The 19,170-nt window shown below is 34.9% G+C and overlaps 1 protein-coding gene across 1 annotated transcript in view; it reads left to right on the top strand.

Moving 5' to 3' along the window:
* Positions 1-6,125: 6,125 nt before the first annotated feature.
* Positions 6,126-19,170, top strand: part of LOC131956635 (mucin-5AC-like) — a 37,132-nt gene continuing 24,087 nt past the window's right edge. Inside the window, exons 1-2 of the mRNA XM_059321161.1 lie at positions 6,126-6,291; positions 10,488-10,613. Coding sequence (XP_059177144.1) covers positions 10,575-10,613 — 39 coding nt within the window. The 5' untranslated portion in view covers positions 6,126-6,291; positions 10,488-10,574. The remainder of the gene's footprint in view (positions 6,292-10,487; positions 10,614-19,170) is intronic.

The raw sequence follows: 19,170 nt of genomic DNA on the forward strand, positions 1-19,170 counted from the left end.
GCATGACCAACTTTAATTAGGTGTGATGGGCCTGTAGCTGCGATCAATATAAAACCCATAAATCCCCGGGCAGGGAGGTTCACGGGCGGATCGATAAGTAACAGCTGTAGGACGGCTGGTTAAAGGTTGGTATACAAAGACTGTTCTAGTACATGATAGTGTTAGTCTTTTATTTAAAACATACATACAAACAAATAAACAAACCAACAAATTAAACAACAAAGAAAAGAAATATATCAAAGTAATTAAATTAAACAAAGTAATTAAAATCAAAGAAATAAAATGAATTTCAAACTAATAATCTAATTAAAATAATTAAACTAATTATAAAATAAAATTTAAAATAAACAAAATAATCCATTTACGTAACTCTTGAATAAAAATTACACAAAATAAACAAAGTAATTAAATTCAAACTAATTATAAAATAAAATAAAATTAAAAATAAACAAAATAAAAATACAAACAAAGTAATTAAATTAAACAACAAGTAAACAAACAAATTAAACAATTAAAAAGTAAACAAATAATCGTGTGTGTGTGTGTGTGTGTGTATATACGTGTAGCATACGCGTACTAGAAAACCAACAAGGTAATGTCCGGTTGCTCAACCTAATTACACCACCAGCTGTCGCACAACAGCTGTTGCATAATGACCTACGTACTTCACGGAGAGGCACTTAATGTACGTCGTTAATTACCATAACCTGTCAACCGATGGTCCCTATACAAAGACTGTTCTAGTACATGATAGTGTTAGTCTTTTATTTAAAACATACATACATTCAAATAAATAAACAACATTAAACAACAAAGAAAAGAAATATATCTAATAAATAAATAAACAAAAGTAATTAAAATCAAATTACGTAACAAGTTAATAATAATTTAACTAATTATAAAATAAAATAAAATTAAAAATAAACAAAATAAAAATAATTAAAAAGTAAACAAATAATCAAATTACGTAACTCGTCAATAAAAATAATTAAAAAGTAAACAAATAATCAAATTACGTAACTCGTTAATAAAAAATTACACAATATAAACAAAGTAATTAAACAACAAGTAAACAACAAATTAAACAAAATAAAAATACAATCAAAGTAATTAAATTACGTAACTCGATAATAAAAATTAATTAAAAATTTAAAAACTCATTAAAACTAATTAAAAAATACATTAAAATTACGTAACTAGGTCAAAAATTAATTAAAATTTTAAAAACTCATTAAAACTAATTAAAAAACTCATTAAAATTACGTAAGTAAGTCAATGATGACGTCACAAGGTCAATGATTACGTCACAAGGTCACCAAAAGGTGACCTACTGACCTACTTCCCCACCTGCTCACCCACCCTAGGGTGGGTGAGTATTTTACTATATGTCGTTGTACCAGGCTGCGCATCCTGCTCACCCACCCTCACCCAGGTGGGTGAGTATTTTACTATATCCCATTGTACCAGGCTGCGCCACCTGCTCACCCACCTTCACCCAGATGGATGAGTATTTTACTATATGTCGGTGTACCTCCACCTCCCCCAGGGAGTATTTTACTATATCTCGTTGTACCAGGCTGCGGCAGGCTGCGCCTGGTGGGTGAGTATTTTGCTATATGTCATTGTACCAGGCTGGGGGAGTATTTTCCTATATATCCTTTGCTCCTGCTCCTGCTCCACCTCCTGCTCACCCATGGCTCCTTCACCCAGCGCCTGCGCCTGCGGTCCAAAAGTGACCTAATATACTACTTGTGTGTAGTTTAATTTCACAGCTAACTTAAACAATTTGCAGAAGTCGGTTAACCATATATGTATGTAAATATATAAAGAGCGTATAAAGTAGAAAAAGGAAAGTTTGTGGCGATCATTTCTTTGTGCAAGTGTCGCTATCATAATGGTAACTTTAACCCATATACTAACTCTTACTTTAGTCTTAAACTTAACCCTATTAACGATTGTTACTGACCAAAACGAAAACATGATAAATATATTTTAACTTGTATTTTCAATGGTTTTATAATAACGTATTAAATCTTTTTTTTCAGAATTTTTTCTCCGCCTGGGGGGGGGGGGTGTTCCTGGGGGGGGGGCGCACTTTATATAATGGAGGAAGGTGTGCATCTATCCATCTCACATTCCCTGGGAAAAAATGCCTGAAAGAAACTCTGCGACCAACTCCAATCCGGTTCTAGTAATATTGTGTTTACTTGCTGAAAAATCTTAACCACACATGCCAATGTTTGCGAAAGCGTTTCGGGACTGAAATTTTTAATCCGTGAAACTGAAAAACTGGCCGTGATGTACTATATAACCTACGCCTTTCATCTCGCTAAAATTCCCACAAAAATTACTTGAACGAAGCTATTTTTTCTGGTATCGCTTTTCTAACCGTATCCCTAACCCATACCCTTGTCCAGATCTAGCCAGTGCTCCTACTATGACCCTAAAACTAAAAGCGATACCATCAACATATAAAAAAAACCTACATACAATAGGCCTACTCCATAACCAAAAGGTTCTATGACCCTAAAAGCGACACCATCAACATATTAAAAAAAACCTACATACAATACTACATAACCAAAAGGTTTGCTAACATTTAATATGCTTCTCTGAGTTTTTACTGCATGGAGTAATTTAATTCCCATCAAATGCGAACATTGTTTACTTTCCGTGGTTTTTATTGTAAATCGCGTTCTCCGATTTTTTTCTGAGTTATATAAACATCTAGATGTCTAGGGGGAATTCGTACGTACATCGAGCTAAATATAGACGTTTTAAAATAGATCTGACGTAAACGCTCGATTCTATAAGTACTTTTACTACAGGACCTATTTGGCTTATTATGAAACTAAAGACATTGCTTATAAGAAAAAATAATCGATCAAAGGTACATGTCCTTTAGAAGAACAAGCAAGCATTCTGACTAATGATTGTAGTTAATTACCACTGAAGTTGTACTTTCGGTTTGCCGCACTTCCTTAATTAATTACTGGTAATCAAAAGTACATTATCGCTAATTATCAGGAATGAACTTTGAGAATAACTGCATAGCTGCTCTGTGAGTTTCATAATCTTGATTGGCGAACTGAAATTGTTATTTTAGTTTAGAAACTTTGCAACTGAAACGGTGCATCGTAATAATAATACTAAACAGCTTACTTTAATTAAACGTTGTCTATGTTTTCTTTGTATAGGAAGTACTTTTTATCACCATGCTATAAAATTAATAAGCAATTGAGTTTTGTTTCTTATTATCACTACTATCGTCGGCTGGTCCAATGTAGAATAGTCCACACACACACACACACACACACACACACACACCACACACCACACCACACACCACACACACATGGTCCATGCAGCATTGACTAGGTTTCTGAATCTCTCTCTCCCTACAAACACACGCACACACACACACACACAAACACACACATACACACACACACCGCAAATACAAGAAACTCCCCGAAATTGTTGAAAATTCCAAAACATAAGTTGAGATTCCTTTTCAAATGTTTTGGTTGCGTTTTTACACATCGACTGAAATATACTTTAACTAGTTAGGTTAGCATTGTGGTTAGTTGCAGATATTCTGTTTAACTGGTTAGTTTCAAAGTTTCTGCTTAGGGTTAGCATTTAGGTTCAGAGATTTTGCTTAGGGTTAGCATTTAGGTTCAGAGTTTCTGCTTAGGGTTAGCATTTAGGTTCAGAGTTTCTGCTTAGGGTTAGCATTTAGGTTCAGAGTTTCTGCTTAGGTTTAGCATTTAGGTTCAGAGTTTCTGCTTAGGGTTAGCATTTAGGTTCAGTGTTTCTGCTTAGGGTTAGCATTTAGGTTCAGAGTTTCTGCTTAGGGTTAGCATTTAGGTTCAGAGTTTCTGCTTAGGGTTAGCATTTAGGTTCTGAGTTTCTGCTTAGGGTTAGCATTTAGGTTCAGAGTTTCTGCTTAGGGTTAGCATTTTTTTGTTAGGTTCAGAGTTTCTGCTTAGCGATATGCAAAATCCGCATGGTTTGTTTATTTGTTTTTATGACATGTGAAATCACATTTACTTTAGCCTTACTCTCTTCTGTTTCTTCTTATTTCATTCTGCTCACTTATCTTTACAACTACCCCCCCTCCCTCAAGGTTTCCTCTCACCCACCCCCCTCCTCAACCAACAACCCCCAGCATACGTTAATCCAAAACCAGTGGTCTGAAACTCTGAAACTATCCAGAATGCACTATTTCATTTTCAGTTTCGAACATAGCCGCTTGGCTTCAAGGCAATCGCCCTGTCTGAGTGGTTTGGTCTGTTGACCTGGCACCACGCCAGGTGCTCCAGGGCTACATTCGGGGTAGACCAAAACAGAAACAGCCCTCTCCTGGAACTTGGTCTGAGACTTGAGATTATTTCTGGAAAGTTCTAACTCGAAATGTTTATACCGAAAGGTGGTGTCAAAAACGATGGTATCGAATAGGTAATGTTGAAGTGATGGTATCGATAAGATGGTTTTGAAAATATGGTGTTGAAAATTGTGATATCGAAAAAATGGTACCGAAATTATGGGACGGAAAGATGGTACCAAAAACGATGGTATCGGTAAAAAAAATGGTATTGAAAACAAGGTATTGAAAAGATAGTACAGAAAAGATAGTACAGAAAAGATGGTATTGAAAAGATAGTACCGAAAAGATGGTATTGAAAAGATGGTACCGAAAAGATGGTACCGAAAAGATGGTATTGAACAGATGGTCCCGAAAAGCTGATAAAATAATACCAAAACAATGTTACCGAAACGATTGGAGCAAATTGACAATACCGTATAGCTGGTAGCGAAAAATGGAACTTCCGATCGCATTGGGGTTATGGCTATGTTTAGATTCAGGATTAATCGTAATGCCAGAGACCGACTTGTGGTCTATCATACGACTATACACATCACTATCACCGAATGTCATACTGTGATATTCCCGTAGACTTTCTATAGAACTAAACTCTGAACCTAGCATATTTACCCTGCACAATTTCCCCTAATTCTCCATTCAGTGTTAACACCCCTCTACATTTTTCCCAAAAATAAACAATCGTTAAAGCTCAAAGGATGAAAAAAATCAGCCCAACAAGTATCTCTCTCATCCTCGCCACTCCACCTAAGCTTGAGAGAGTGCTGAGTTTTCTTAGGAAGTCGGGAGAGGTCGTTGACCCTAAGGCTAAATTTAAGGCACTTCGATTTTAGGATTAACCCCCCCCCCCCCAATCATCGAAACACTGCACTGTGTATGATGTCAAGTAATATTCTAAGGTCTTAAACATTTTACTCTAGGCTATATATATATATATATATATATATATATATATATATATATATATATATATATATATATATATATATATATATATATTTATGTGTGTGTGTGTGTGTGTGTGTGTGTGTGTGTGTGTGTATTTATTTATTTATTTCTATAAATGCATAAGCCTATATATAAATTTTATATATATATATATATATATATATATATATATATATATATATATATATATATATATATATATATATATATATATATATATATATATATATATTGCGTAAACCTATCTCCTCTAAAATCTTTGAATATGATCCGTTTGATGTTGTTTGATTTGTATTCAGTGTTACAATCTTTTTCATCACTCTTATCGGCCTTGCCCACATGACGTACCCAGTTACAACTGTAATATTCGCGCACTACGTAGCAGACGGGAAATTCTATATCGACAAACAGGACCATCCTTGACCACTTGGGTCAGACGTTGAATGGTGCGTGCTGTACTATGTACAAGGATCGAAAATAATCCCCACAAATAACCGCGGCCGTTGCCAACGCGAAATCACCGAAACGTTTGCAACGAGCGAACAGCCACACTGAGTTGTATTTGTGTATGACGTTTGTCGCGAAATTCCTAGAAAAACGTGTCTCGATTTTGATCGGTTTCCAGGAAAAATGAAATTCGGTCGAGGTATTCGAATACAGCCTGTGAATCGATACCGCAGCGTATTGTAGGAAATGTAGAGTTATAAATAAACTATACTTTAGATTTGTTTTATTTTTTTTGTTTCTTTTTTAGAGAACGGGAAAAATATCGACGTTGTTTATTATTAAAACCGGAAGCGGCCTACGGTTTCGTTTTTACGTAGCTAGGTAGGACGTGGTGTATATAAAGTAAGGTAGCCTTTGTGTGGTTAGATGAAGGACGCGTGTTCTAATCTTAACAAGCTGATTTTTTCCAACAGAATTTATTCAAGTGTTAATTAACGAATATCTTACCCGTAAGTTAATTTTTTAATTAGTACAGTTGTCTTATCGAGTGGTACAAATCGACTACCCATACCCAGTTTGTATCGCCGAAGCGATTATTTACCCTTAACCTAACCCTAAATTCTGAACGTTCTTGGGAAAAATAGATAGGCCTAAATATCTTTAAAAGAAATTTGATGTATTTAATAATTTAAATTTGTTTTTTCCCCCGGAAAGAAAAATTAAAGAAATGTGTGTGGGGGGGGGGGGAGTTTTTTGTCTATCTTATAATTTAATGGGACCGAGTAGTCGAACGATAGAGCATACGACTGCTAATCCGAAAGTCGCGAGTTCGAATCCGGGTTCAAAAACGTAGAACATCTCTGAGTCCGGCCAGCTCTGATGGGTACCTAACTCACGTTAGGGAGAGTAAAGACGGCTGGGCATAGTGCTGACCACATTATCTCTTCATATGCCGAGGTCACAGAAACAGGTGAACTCTACCTCACTAGCTCCATAGACCATCAGGTTCGAATGGAAACTTTACTATAATTTAATATATTTTAAAAATTTTAGCTCGTTAAAAAATAACTAATAATAATAACGCTTAGCGTGGTACGGCGTGGTCAAGTGGTAGAGCCTTAAACAGAGCAAGTCTTCAGTTCGAACCTAGGGTTTGAATCAGTAGAACGTTACAGATTTCCCCCCCCCCTTCCCAGAGCTGCTTGACCTGCGTCGCGTGATGTAGTACTGCTGCGTTTTGTGCTGGTCGAGCCATTAATCCGTATACATCCGTATACCCTTTAAATACATATGAAATCTACTTCATCTACCATATGAACCGTCAGATCTGAAGATTGTTTAACATTTGTTTTAGCGATTTTTTTTTAAACTTAATTAAGACTACCAAAATAAACAAAAATTTAAGAAAAAAAAACTTATTATGAACTATTTATTCGTTTTGTTTGGAATGCTGTTTCTCAAATCTCGTTTTTTTTACCTCGCTATTGTCTATTAATTTACGAGCTGTACACAATTTTTATTGCAATTATTTCAAGTAAATAATGTATTAACATAGAATCTTAAGTGTGCTTTTAGATTGGTTCATTTTTATTTACAACTTAAAAGTTTAAAAAATTCTCTATTGTGAAATAAGCACTTCATCGATTTCTATATATAATCACAAACGGAAATAAAAAATTATTATATTTAGTTATTTAAGAAATATGAAGCAAAATTAGATGCAGATAATTAAAAACAATCTATAATTATTTAATTGCTTTAGCGCAAAATGAATTGAAAACTAATTATAATTTTTTCCTCATTTGTAAACATAAGACGCCTAGCGTCGTAAGCTAATTTTAACGGATGTAGTGAGTGATTAGATGTTTAGATTACCAGTAATTGATGAGAAATCCGCTCTATCACGGATTAATTATTCTGTACCTTTTAATTTTTTTAAGCTATTTAAAAAAATTCAATTTGGGTTTAAATGGGAATTTTTTTATCTTTCTATAAAACCGTGTTTTTAGTTAAGCTTGTTTTTTTTTTAAACAGAGTCGATTGTTTCAAATATACCATATACTTCGCGGCCACTCGTAAAGGTAATCTTCAGCCAAAAATATGTACATCACTTAGCGTCAATTAAGTTTGATGTCCACACAATGTTTGAAATTTAGAACCTCCCCCCCCCCCCTCCCCTCTAATCTTAATAAAATGAATAGTCAAGTCAAAGCGTATTTCAAACATACTATTGTTTGCGTATATCGCAATGTTAAACATACTAGTTCAATAACACACGTTTTGTTTGCGTATATCGCAATGTTAAACATACTTGTTCAATAACTCACGTTTTGTTTGGGTATATCGCAATGTTAAACATACTTGTTCAATAACACACGTTTTGTTTGCGTATATCGCAATGTTAAACATACTTGTTCAATAACTCACGTTTTGTTTGGGTATATCGCAACGTTAATAATCTATTTGGCGACTTATATTATCGGAAATGTCTGATGACAAATGCATGTAGTGAAAGTCAATTCTGGAACGAGTTTCTAAAAATTGTGTTTAGTATAGTCTTTATGGGTACAAGTTAGTAAGTCTTAAAGATAATTAGGCCTACTTGATTTATTCAATGTTTTTTTTTTATTTCAACCAAACACTGACTAGGTTATTAAACTTTTACGTTTTAATTATAAAAAGGAAAGTTTTAAATAATTGTTTTCTAGGTTGGACTTAGGATAGCAAATTATAGGATTGCATCTGGTTCTTTATCCCTGTTTCTATTTCGCACATTACTTCCGCCTAAAGCAGAATTACGAATGTTTAAAATTTACTTTATTATCTGCTATTATTTTTTTTATTTTTTTTTTTAAATTTAATCAACTAATTGACCACCTACACTGTAATTTAAATGTGTATAATTAGAAAGTACATTACATGTTTTATGTTTGTTGAGCAAGTATTATGATTTCAAATCTGAAAATTGACGCCCTTATTAACCGACAAACTCCTCACCAAACACACAACTCCAGTCGGTATCATATTCTAAATCAAAATAGACAAAAGGAAATGTGTTTAGCTGTTTATGTGATAAAACTGTTGTTTGTTTAGTTCTGTGCTACTGAAATTTCGAGGTTGAATAGAGGTTAAGCAGGGGTAGGCACGGTTGGGTCGATAAAGCTCATGGTTGCTAAATCGAAAAGTCACGAGTTCGAACCCCGCGGCAGTTAAAGGTAGAGAGCTGGGGGCAGCAACCCTCCTTGGAAATAAAACTCAAAATCAAACAACTGCTGCCTTGTAGTTTGTTCTTGGGCTGACAAAGGCTATGGAAGTAAATCCAGAAAGAAAAGAAGGCTGAAATCGGAGTTAACGCCCTATATGGCGCATAACATGTTGACATGTAATGCTTAATTGTGTTGAAGAGAATCCTGTCCAACATTACAATTAAAAACAAAGAAGTAGAAGAAGTTAACCACCCCTATGTCAGGTGGTTAAATATAGACCCACGTCATAGGTTTGCGTGCACATGGTTTTATAGGCAAACAGGAAATGTTCGGAGATAAACAGGTTGGGGATAGGTTGGTGAACTGGTTAGTTTACTGGTTGTCCTGGTTGGCTAACTGGATGTCTGGTGGTTAACGAGGTGTGACGGTTAGCAAACTGGTTTTCTAATAGTTTACGGGTTGTCCTTGATGGGTAACGATTATATTCCTGTTTGGTTGTATTTTAAATTCCTGGTTGGCTAACTGGTTGTCTACCTGGTTGGCTAACTGGTTGTATTCTTGGTTGGCTAACTGGTTGCATTCCTGGTTGGCTAACTGGTTGTCTACCTGGTTGGCTAACTGGTTGTATACCTGGTTGGCTAACTGGTTGTATTCCCAATTCCTGGTTGGCTAACTGGTTGCATTCCTGGTTGGCTAACTGGTTGTATATCTGGTTGGCTAACTGGTTGTCTACCTGGTTGGCTAACTGGTTGAATTCCTGGTTGGCTAAGTGGTTGTATTCCTAGTTGGCTAACTGGTTGTATACCTGGTTGGCTAACTGGTTGTATACCTGGTTTGCTAAACTGGTTGTATATCTGGTTGGCTAACTGGTTGTATATCTGGTTGGCTAACTGGTTGTATACCTGGTTGGCTATTGTGTTGTTCTAGTTGACTTACTGCTTGCTCTATTGATTAAAAAAATACATAACTAATTAATGTAATTAACATAAAGCGTATAGCAATGTAGACTGCGTTTCCAGACTGTTCTGTTTATTTTTATTCGCCACATCACATCATCGTTAAAATAAAACCAACGATTGATTGGTGGATATAAATAGCCTCCCTCCGCCTTTTAGAAAACCCTACACCATTTTGTGATCTGGGTTTTCAATATAAGCAGAGCTGACAAAGAGGTGGGAGTTGGGAGGGGGAGTATCAATATAAACACTGTGCCTGTCATTTTAAATCAGTAGATTACGTGTACTGACCTATAGACCTTCCTACGCGAGCGTACAACAGATAATCATCTCGTTTACATGCGCCTTCTGTTGTAGTTACTAATTCAGGAAAAACGACGAGCAACAGCTGTAAACTATTATATTCTTCATTAAGTATAGCAGAAATGTTAAGGCTATCATATATATATATATATATATATATATATATATATATATATATATATACTTTTTTTTTCGTTGACCTAAATGCACTGTACGTTCCCATATTTTTTTTTTATATAGTAAGAGAAACGAACATAAGGGAAGTAACCTAGAGAAAGAAAAAGGGAAGCTAATCAATACGTTGAGACATACCAGTTTACATTCACAATGTGTCAGAATGCTCAGAGTAAAGCGCAGGCCAGTAAGGTTAGTCTATATGTTATGTTAATTTCTGATTGATAATTATGTTAATTTTTTATCAAAACTAACTACCTATTTTTTCTTAATTATACTAATCGTTTGTTAAAACTTTCTTTTTCTCATGGAATTACTACATTCAAAAAAACTCGCAACTCACTGTAGTCATTCGGTTTCCAAATGTGATGACTTTAAAATTGTATTTCTTTTTCTCAAACATGAAGTATGTGCATCCATCCTTATGAAGGTTACTTGTTAACTATTAAAACTTATTTTAAAAAAAACATTTTTACACATAACTTAATTAATTCATTTAATTTTGCGCATGCAAATTACCACTTCGTAGTGTGCTGACTCTTATCTTGCTTTAATTTTATGAACTATAAAATCTTTTTGTCTGCTAAATCATTAATGTGCCATGTCATTTACATCGAATGTTTTGAAACAAAAATAGATACACGAATTTAAAAACGAATAGGAAACTATTTAAACAAAGTATACTTGACGTAATTGGTATAATTAGCGTTAAGTATGAATAGAAAACTGAAAACAATTTTTTTGAAGATTTATTCTTTGTAATACTGGCAGGACAATGTTAAAGTATCGGTATCGTATCGAACAAAAATGTGAAGGTATCGTTAACAGAGTTAGTGTTCAGGATCGATTTCGTCAAAGTGAAGACCACAATTATAAAGAATGTAATGGGCATCTATAGGGCCGGCATAGAGCTACGGTTAGGGTTGCCATACAAACCCAAAAATATTCTATTTCAGCATTCTCTTAATTAAATAAACTTTGATAATCATAATTAGTTATGTTCCTTTTCGAACCTGACAGCCCGTATGACAGGTGAAGTAGAGTTCACCTGTGGTCAGCACTATGCCCAGGAGCCTTTACTTTCCCAACTTAAGTCAGGTACCTACAGAGGCGTAGCGATGGGGGGGGGGGCGTATGTCATTAGGGGGCGCCTAAATGGGTTGGAAAAAGTAATCGAAAGTTTGAGGGGGGAGGTGCAAATCAAAAGTTTGGGGGGGGGTGCAAATCGAAAGTTTGTCCCCGGGTAGGGTCGCTACGCCTCTGGGTACCTCTCAGAGTTGGGTTGATCTAAATTATAATATCGTGATCTATAAATGGATTTCAAACAACTCAAACCCATTAATTCCGTTTAAATCCCCAACGCGGGTTGACGTTCAACCACACCACCATTGTACAAACGTCATACCTTTATGTAGGGCTTAACTTTACGCGCCGCTGGGTATGCGGATGTCGCTGATCGAGGTTGGCTGTGCTGTGGTGTCGACTGGCACGTCGATCACCACCAGCTGGGGGTTGAACGGCCTGGTACGGACGGGGTAATTTTTATTCGCAGTCACGGAAGTCATTGGGCTATTTTTAGATGGGACAAATTAACATGGGTTAATTAAATGTTGCCAGCGCTAATTTTGAAAGACACTGGAGTACTAAAAACAGAATTATAGGCATATATATATATATATATATATATATATATATATATATATATATATATATATATATATTTGTATTTATATATATATATATACATATATATATATATATATATATATATATATATATATATATATATATATATATATATATATATATATATATATATGAAAAAGATTGAGAACCACAGTCCTAAGTGTGCTATTGACAAGCATGCACGGTTAATTGACGTTTTTCAATGAAAATGTTCAGGACTTCAACAGTCAAAGCGTCAGGTCTAGCGACACAAACACAGGGGCCAAAATCTTTCTTCCGTGTCTTGATACACGTGGCAATCGTTGATACACGTGGCAATCGTCGAACAGCTTTTATATATATATATATATATATATATATATATATATATATATATATATATATATATATATATATATATACAGTATTGATACAAGTGGCAATCGTCTTATCGCTTATATATATATATATATATATATATATATATATATATATATATATATATATATATATATATATATATATATATATATATATATATATATATATATATATATATATATGTATATATATTTATTTATATATATATATATATATATATATATATATATATATATATATATATATATATATATATATATATATATATATATATAATAGTGGTTTTTTTCTTCAAGATGTAGTAACTATGTGTTGAAAATTATTAATTATTAATTCTTTCCTGGACTATTTTTTTTCAATCTCGGTGTTAAAAAAACCTCACTTGCCAAATATAACAAAAAATAACTCGCTACAGCTTTAAATGATCAAGACCTATAGTGTTTTTAAGAGTGTTGAATAAGTAACACTTACCAGAAAGATAATTACTTTTCTAACATATTGTATCCTCGATTTAATTACTTTGCCGATAATGAATTCAACCGTTTTAATTACATACAATAGTCATGCTCAAAAGTATTCAGACAAACCCGGAAGTTTAAGCCGAAAGATAATTTCTTGAATTGTACATTGTATAATAGACATAATTTCTCATTAGCTTACTGGGATACACAAAGTTTCTCTTATTAATTAATTACATTTGTCCATATTAATTTAATCTATCTATCCATTACTGAGGTTGTACACTCCATTGAGGGATTCCAATGGCGTAGACCCCTGGATATATATATAAAGTATGAGGCGGGGTGCAAATCGAAAGTTTGAGGGGGGTGCACATCAAAAGTCTGAGGTGGGGGGTGCAAATCGAAACCTTGTCCCCGGGTAAAAATTGGAACCCCCCCCCCCCCCATTTGAGACGATCCTGGCTACGCCACAGAGGGATTCGACCTTCACCTCCTTCATACCGACCTGTCCTCTGTTCTTCTATATCGGGTGACCAAGCATACCGTAGGCCTGAAATATTAACCAAACATAAAATCTACGAATACCTTTATAATAAAACCTAAACTGTAATTATTATTAAGCATGTTGATAATTTTTTTAATATTTATATTGCGAATAAGACTACATCAGAACAATATGTGTGTGTGTGTGTGTGTGTGTGTGTGTGTGTGTGTGTGTGTGTGTGTGTGTGTGTGTGTGTGTGTGTGTGTGTGTGTGTGTGTGTGTGTGTGTGTGTGTGTGTGTGTGTGTGTGTGTGTGTGTGTGTGTGTGTGTGTGTGTGTGTGTGTGTGTGTGTGTGTGTGTGTGTGTGTGTGTGTGTGTGTGTGTGTGTGTGTGTGTGTGTGTGTGTGTGTGTGTGTGTGTGTGTGTGTGTGTGTGTGTGTGTGTGTGTGTGTGTGTGTGTGTGTCTGTGTCTGTGTCTGTGTCTGTGTCTGTGTGTGTGTGTGTGTGTGTGTGTGTGTGTGTGTGTGTGTGTGTGTGTGTGTGTGTGTGTGTGTGTGTGTGTGTGTGTGTGTGTGTGTGTGTGTGTGTGTGATCTGAATTTAGGGGTTCGTCAATACTTAACATCACATGCTTAAGGTGTAGAAGGAAGGAATTAATACATTGTGTTCGATGGAATTTATTGACAACCCCTTAGTATACCTACATACATTATTATAACACAGGTTATAAAGCTTCTTAGTTTTTGTTTTAATTAACTAATTTTACTAGCTTGTGGGCCCGTTCTACCTCACGGGAAATGAGCTCAAAACCATAAGTTTGTTAAAAACGAAGTCTGCATAGCTCTTAGGACCGTCTGCTCAAATGTCGAAGTGTTTAATTAGGAATCGAAAGAAAAATACATTTATTTGACCGGTCGTCTGCGCTAACATCCACCCCCCCCCCCTCTCCCATGAATCATCATTAGGTCTACCGTACTGATCATTCGAGCACTAAACGAAAGTATACCAATTAGTGAAGTACAAAAGTGTAACACTGAGTGAAATACGAAAGTATAACAATGAGTGAAATGCAAAAGTATAAAAATGTGTTAAATACGACAGTATAACAATTTTGTTTTAAATACGACTGTGTACCAATGCGTGAAATACAAAAGTATACCGTCACGTGAAATACGAAAGTATAACAATGAGTGAAATACGAAAGTAAGGAAGTAAATATACACTGCCTGGTGCTGTATAGTATCATGTGAAATTTTATGTAGTTTAAACTAAATTATACCCGCCGGTAGTATTCTCTTTCACCACCAACTCACGCTCCTCCATATTTTCTGTCAGTGTTGTCCTAGGTCCCAGGAAGTTAAAAATAAATGCCCCGTCACACGTGTTCAATAACCCCTCCCAACAACCCCTCGCACTCGTCACATTTGATCACAAGTCACCCCCCCCCCCCCCCCCGATCCCACCTCCCCATCGTATGTGACGTCATGTACAAGCACCCCCACCCTCCCCCTTTGGCCAAAAGTAATCAACATTATGTTGACAACCGGCCTAGATGTAAACAGTGGCCATGTGCCAACCACAAGCGCCACCTCTCGGCGTACTGATTTCTCTATACAAATCGGGAATACCGCATAGACGTGCAGTTTAGCAGGGACAAACTATATAATACACAAAGCCGGACGCAGTATTAAACATTATGGGGTTATTATCTGTTATTGTTTTGTTGTTGTTGTTGTTTGCGGGGGGGGGGGGGGGTTGTATCACTAAATAAATAAGGATATAAGCATAAATGTGTGTAATGCTGGGGAAGATTTATCTTCACGTAAACGTGTTTGTCGGTAGGATAAATTTGATCATAGGCAAAATAAAATGTGGTTGATTGTAGCATACATTCGGATCGAAGTAGAATTAATGCGTTTGAATGTAGCATTAATGTTTTGTGGGTAGCTTACATTCCTATCGAGGTGTCATTAATGCGTTTTGATTGTAGTATACTGTCGTATAGAGGTATCATTAATGTGTTTGGTGGTAGCATACATTCGTGTTAAGGTAGCATTTGTGTCTTTGGGGTAGCATACATGTGTATCGAGGTAGCATGCATGTGTTTGGTGGTAGCATACATTCGTTTTAAGGTAGCAGTGGCGTAGGCAAGGGGGGTTAGGGGGATTAGAACCCCTCCCATGGACTCACATCCCTATATATATATATATATATATATATATATATATATATATATATATATATATATATATATATATATATATATATATATATATATATATATATATATATATATATAGCATACATTTGTATCGAGGTTTGGGGGTAGCATACATGTGTTTGGAGTTAACACACATAACTTATTTATAGCATTGGGTACCTAATTGGTTACAAATAAGCCTATCTATTTTATTTTCATCTTTTGCTTATGACTTTAATTTAATCAATCAACGAATTCAAGCGACATATGACTTCTTGTACATTCGCGAATGTCAATCATAAATCATTAGAAGTAGGTTAACTCGTTCTGAGAAAACTCGCTTCCTAGAAGATACATATCCTGATTTACGATTGAAGTTTCCTTTCCCATTCAATTACTCGTCATGGTCGGGTTTTTTTCTTTATACAAACAAAAATCAAGGGACTTAATTTATAATCTAGGACTGTTTGTACTGTTTCTAGATTTAAAATAGATTTTTTTTGTTAGGATCATACCGTTCTGTTTGGCCTGGTACAAAAATTGAATTTAAATTATTTTACACCCCAGGTACATTTTATTAGAAAATACGGAATAAGCGGAAAATTTTTAGTGAGGGATAAACAGAAAATCTAACCCAAACACAAATACTTAGATGTAACACAACAAAGGACAAACAAAACTTTGCTGATTGCTCTTGTCTACTGTAAAACGTCAACCGCTGTGCTAGCACAAAATAAAAGAAGAAACAAAAAAAGAAACAAAAAAAGAAACAAGTAAATATTCATCTAAATTAAAATTCAACCCTAACGCAATAACTAACCACAACAAAACCTAACTCAAACACAAAAGCTAATCCAAACTACACATAACCTAAACAAAACCTAACCCATACATAAAACCTAACCCGAAAACAAAACCTAACCCAAACAAAGTCTAACCCGAACACAAAACAGTGTTTCTTTCAGGCAATCTTCGGGCAGCACTTCCCCCCCCCCCCCCCCCCCCACTCCCCCCACACGGAGAAAATGTCTGAAAGAAACACACACAAAACAAACCATGACTTGACACAAAATATAACCCAAATACAGGATCTAACTTAAGATAAAACCAAACAGTTGTGCTGCAGAGATCGTGGCGTAGCTAGGATTGATTATAAGAGAACTGGTTTCAACCCACATTAAGAGATTTGTCTAAATCTTGTTAAAAATAAATAAATTCCCCACGCTTTGTAAAAGGAGTGGATTAAGCCCACTCACCAACACTCTTGCTCATAAAATCACCGAAACAGAAATGGAATTTATTCAAAAGTTATAACGTTTTATTTTAAATGTATATATAGAAATGGTCAAAACAGATATTCTAAAAAAAAACAGAAGAATCAACACTGTTGTGCTGGTATTATACCGCCTCTGCATACTGTATATTAAACCATTTTTATTGTATGATTTAAAGACAGGACACCATATAATCAGCTATCTGATTGTATGATTTAGACAAGACAAGCAGTACAGTCTTGTTATAGTACTTGATTAACACTCACTTTAATCTTATTATTTTAATTAAAAACAATGCATGAAGCCAATTATTTTATTTCCAATGCAGGTAATAAGAAAAAAAATTTAAAGGAAAAAAAAAAATAAATAAATAAAAAAAAAAAAAAAAAAAAAATATATATATATATATATATATATATATATATATATATATATATAACGAGAGAGAGCGAGAATATATATTTTGTCACAAACTCAATTCTAAGAAAATCAAGAAAATCGGGAATTTAGTCTGATTTATATTTAGCCTAGAAACAAAAAAAAAATCCTTCACACACGTGATTGTAAAGTTTAAAGGGCATGGTGATTTACGATCGAATTGTACTCTAGATTTCTATCATAAGTGGTACCCCATTTGTAATTTTTTTTTTTTATAATTGGTAGTGAATACCGGAAAGCGTGGGTGGGTTATTAAACTTAAAAGTTTAAAGCACTGTGTACTTTGTAATTTTAACAATTAAAGAAAATGAAAGTATTTAAGTAAATACGTTGGGTTTTTAATGTATTTTAAAATCTAAATTATTTTAAGACTGAAAGATCAAAATATGTCAACCGCACTTACCCGATTTTTCGGACAGCATATACCTGAGACTTAAGAGTGCTATTTTTAGCCTGCGGCTGAGTCATGGTTGAGATTCGTTTTTTGCTAATTGGATTGAGTAATCAGAGGCTGGGTGACTGCCAGGGGAGCTGCTAGTACAGAATGGGGCTTGCCGCTCCCCCGTGTGGTGCCTGTCACTCGTTGTGTAGAGTACATTGAAGAGACTGCTCTATTATAGTGGCAGTGGTAGGGTAGTTATGTGGTCACTGAGGTAGTTATGTGGTAACTGAGGTAGTTATGTGGTAACTAGTTATACGGGTAGAGGGGGGGGTATGTCTGATCACTGGTTCTGCCAACGTTGTTTGGACTTCCACGTCATATGTGCACGGACGACAGCTCAGTTTTAATGGGTACCTGGCAGCGGATGGTTTTGACAATTTTTAACGATATCAGAACCTAACAGCGAAAGATTTTTCAATCTTTACTTTTAAACAACTTTCCCAGAGGCCTTACAGCTGTAAATGGATACGTTTTTTCTCTACGTGTCAACTATCCAGTTACAATTATGATACTCAAGCTGAGAAACTCAAAATGTCCCAACTTCACAGGTCTAGTTGTTCCTATAGTTTTAGATCCGCTGATTTAAAATTAAATTAGCAGCAACTCAAAGAAAAGTATCGAGAAGTAAATATAAATACGTGAAATCTTCGTAGGGTTTTAAATACTTAAATGAAGAAAAGTTGAGATGTAGAATATTACCGCCCTGGATTTTCTATCTTACACTATCTGTCATAAAAATTTCACTGATTTTTTACTTTCTCGTATATACGAAGTATAGAGAAAGTCTTGTAATCGTGCAAAAAAAAAAAAATCGAGATTTTTACAAATCTCGACGTTTCACACCTCACTGATACGGAAAAACATAATTTTGCAATCTTGTCCGTATGTCTGTGTGTCTGTCTGTGTGTCTGTGTGTCTGTGTGTCTGTCTGTCCGTGTGTAAACACGATAACTTGAGAACCGTTACAGCTAGGTTGATGAAATTTCATATATAAGTATTTTATCAAAATCGTAGATCCGTATCAACTTTTGAGCGATTTCCGATAACCGGAAGTGGTACTTTTCCTACTTTGAATTTTTCAAAAACCTATAACTTGAGTACTATTTCAGATAGATAAATGAAATTTCATATGTAAGTAAAAGATCTAATTCTCTACCTTCTATCAAATTTTGAGTCATTTCCGTTGACTGGAAGTAGTACTTTACGCTACTTCCGATTTCTCAAAAAACTAATGTAAATTTTAAAAGTACTAATAATATTGCGCACCATTATGCGCTTTTTTATTTGGCGTTCACTTGGTGTGCAATTAATTTGTCTACGAGATTTTATTCTATTTTTAAAACTTTAAGCATTTAAAATGGATTAAAAATCATGTCTATAGCCCGAGTTCCCATCCCCTGTTATT

The sequence above is a fragment of the Physella acuta genome, unplaced genomic scaffold (assembly GCF_028476545.2).
Source record: "Physella acuta isolate Inbredline_101_S28 unplaced genomic scaffold, ASM2847654v3 ptg001164l, whole genome shotgun sequence".
NCBI lineage: Eukaryota > Metazoa > Mollusca > Gastropoda > Physidae > Physella > Physella acuta.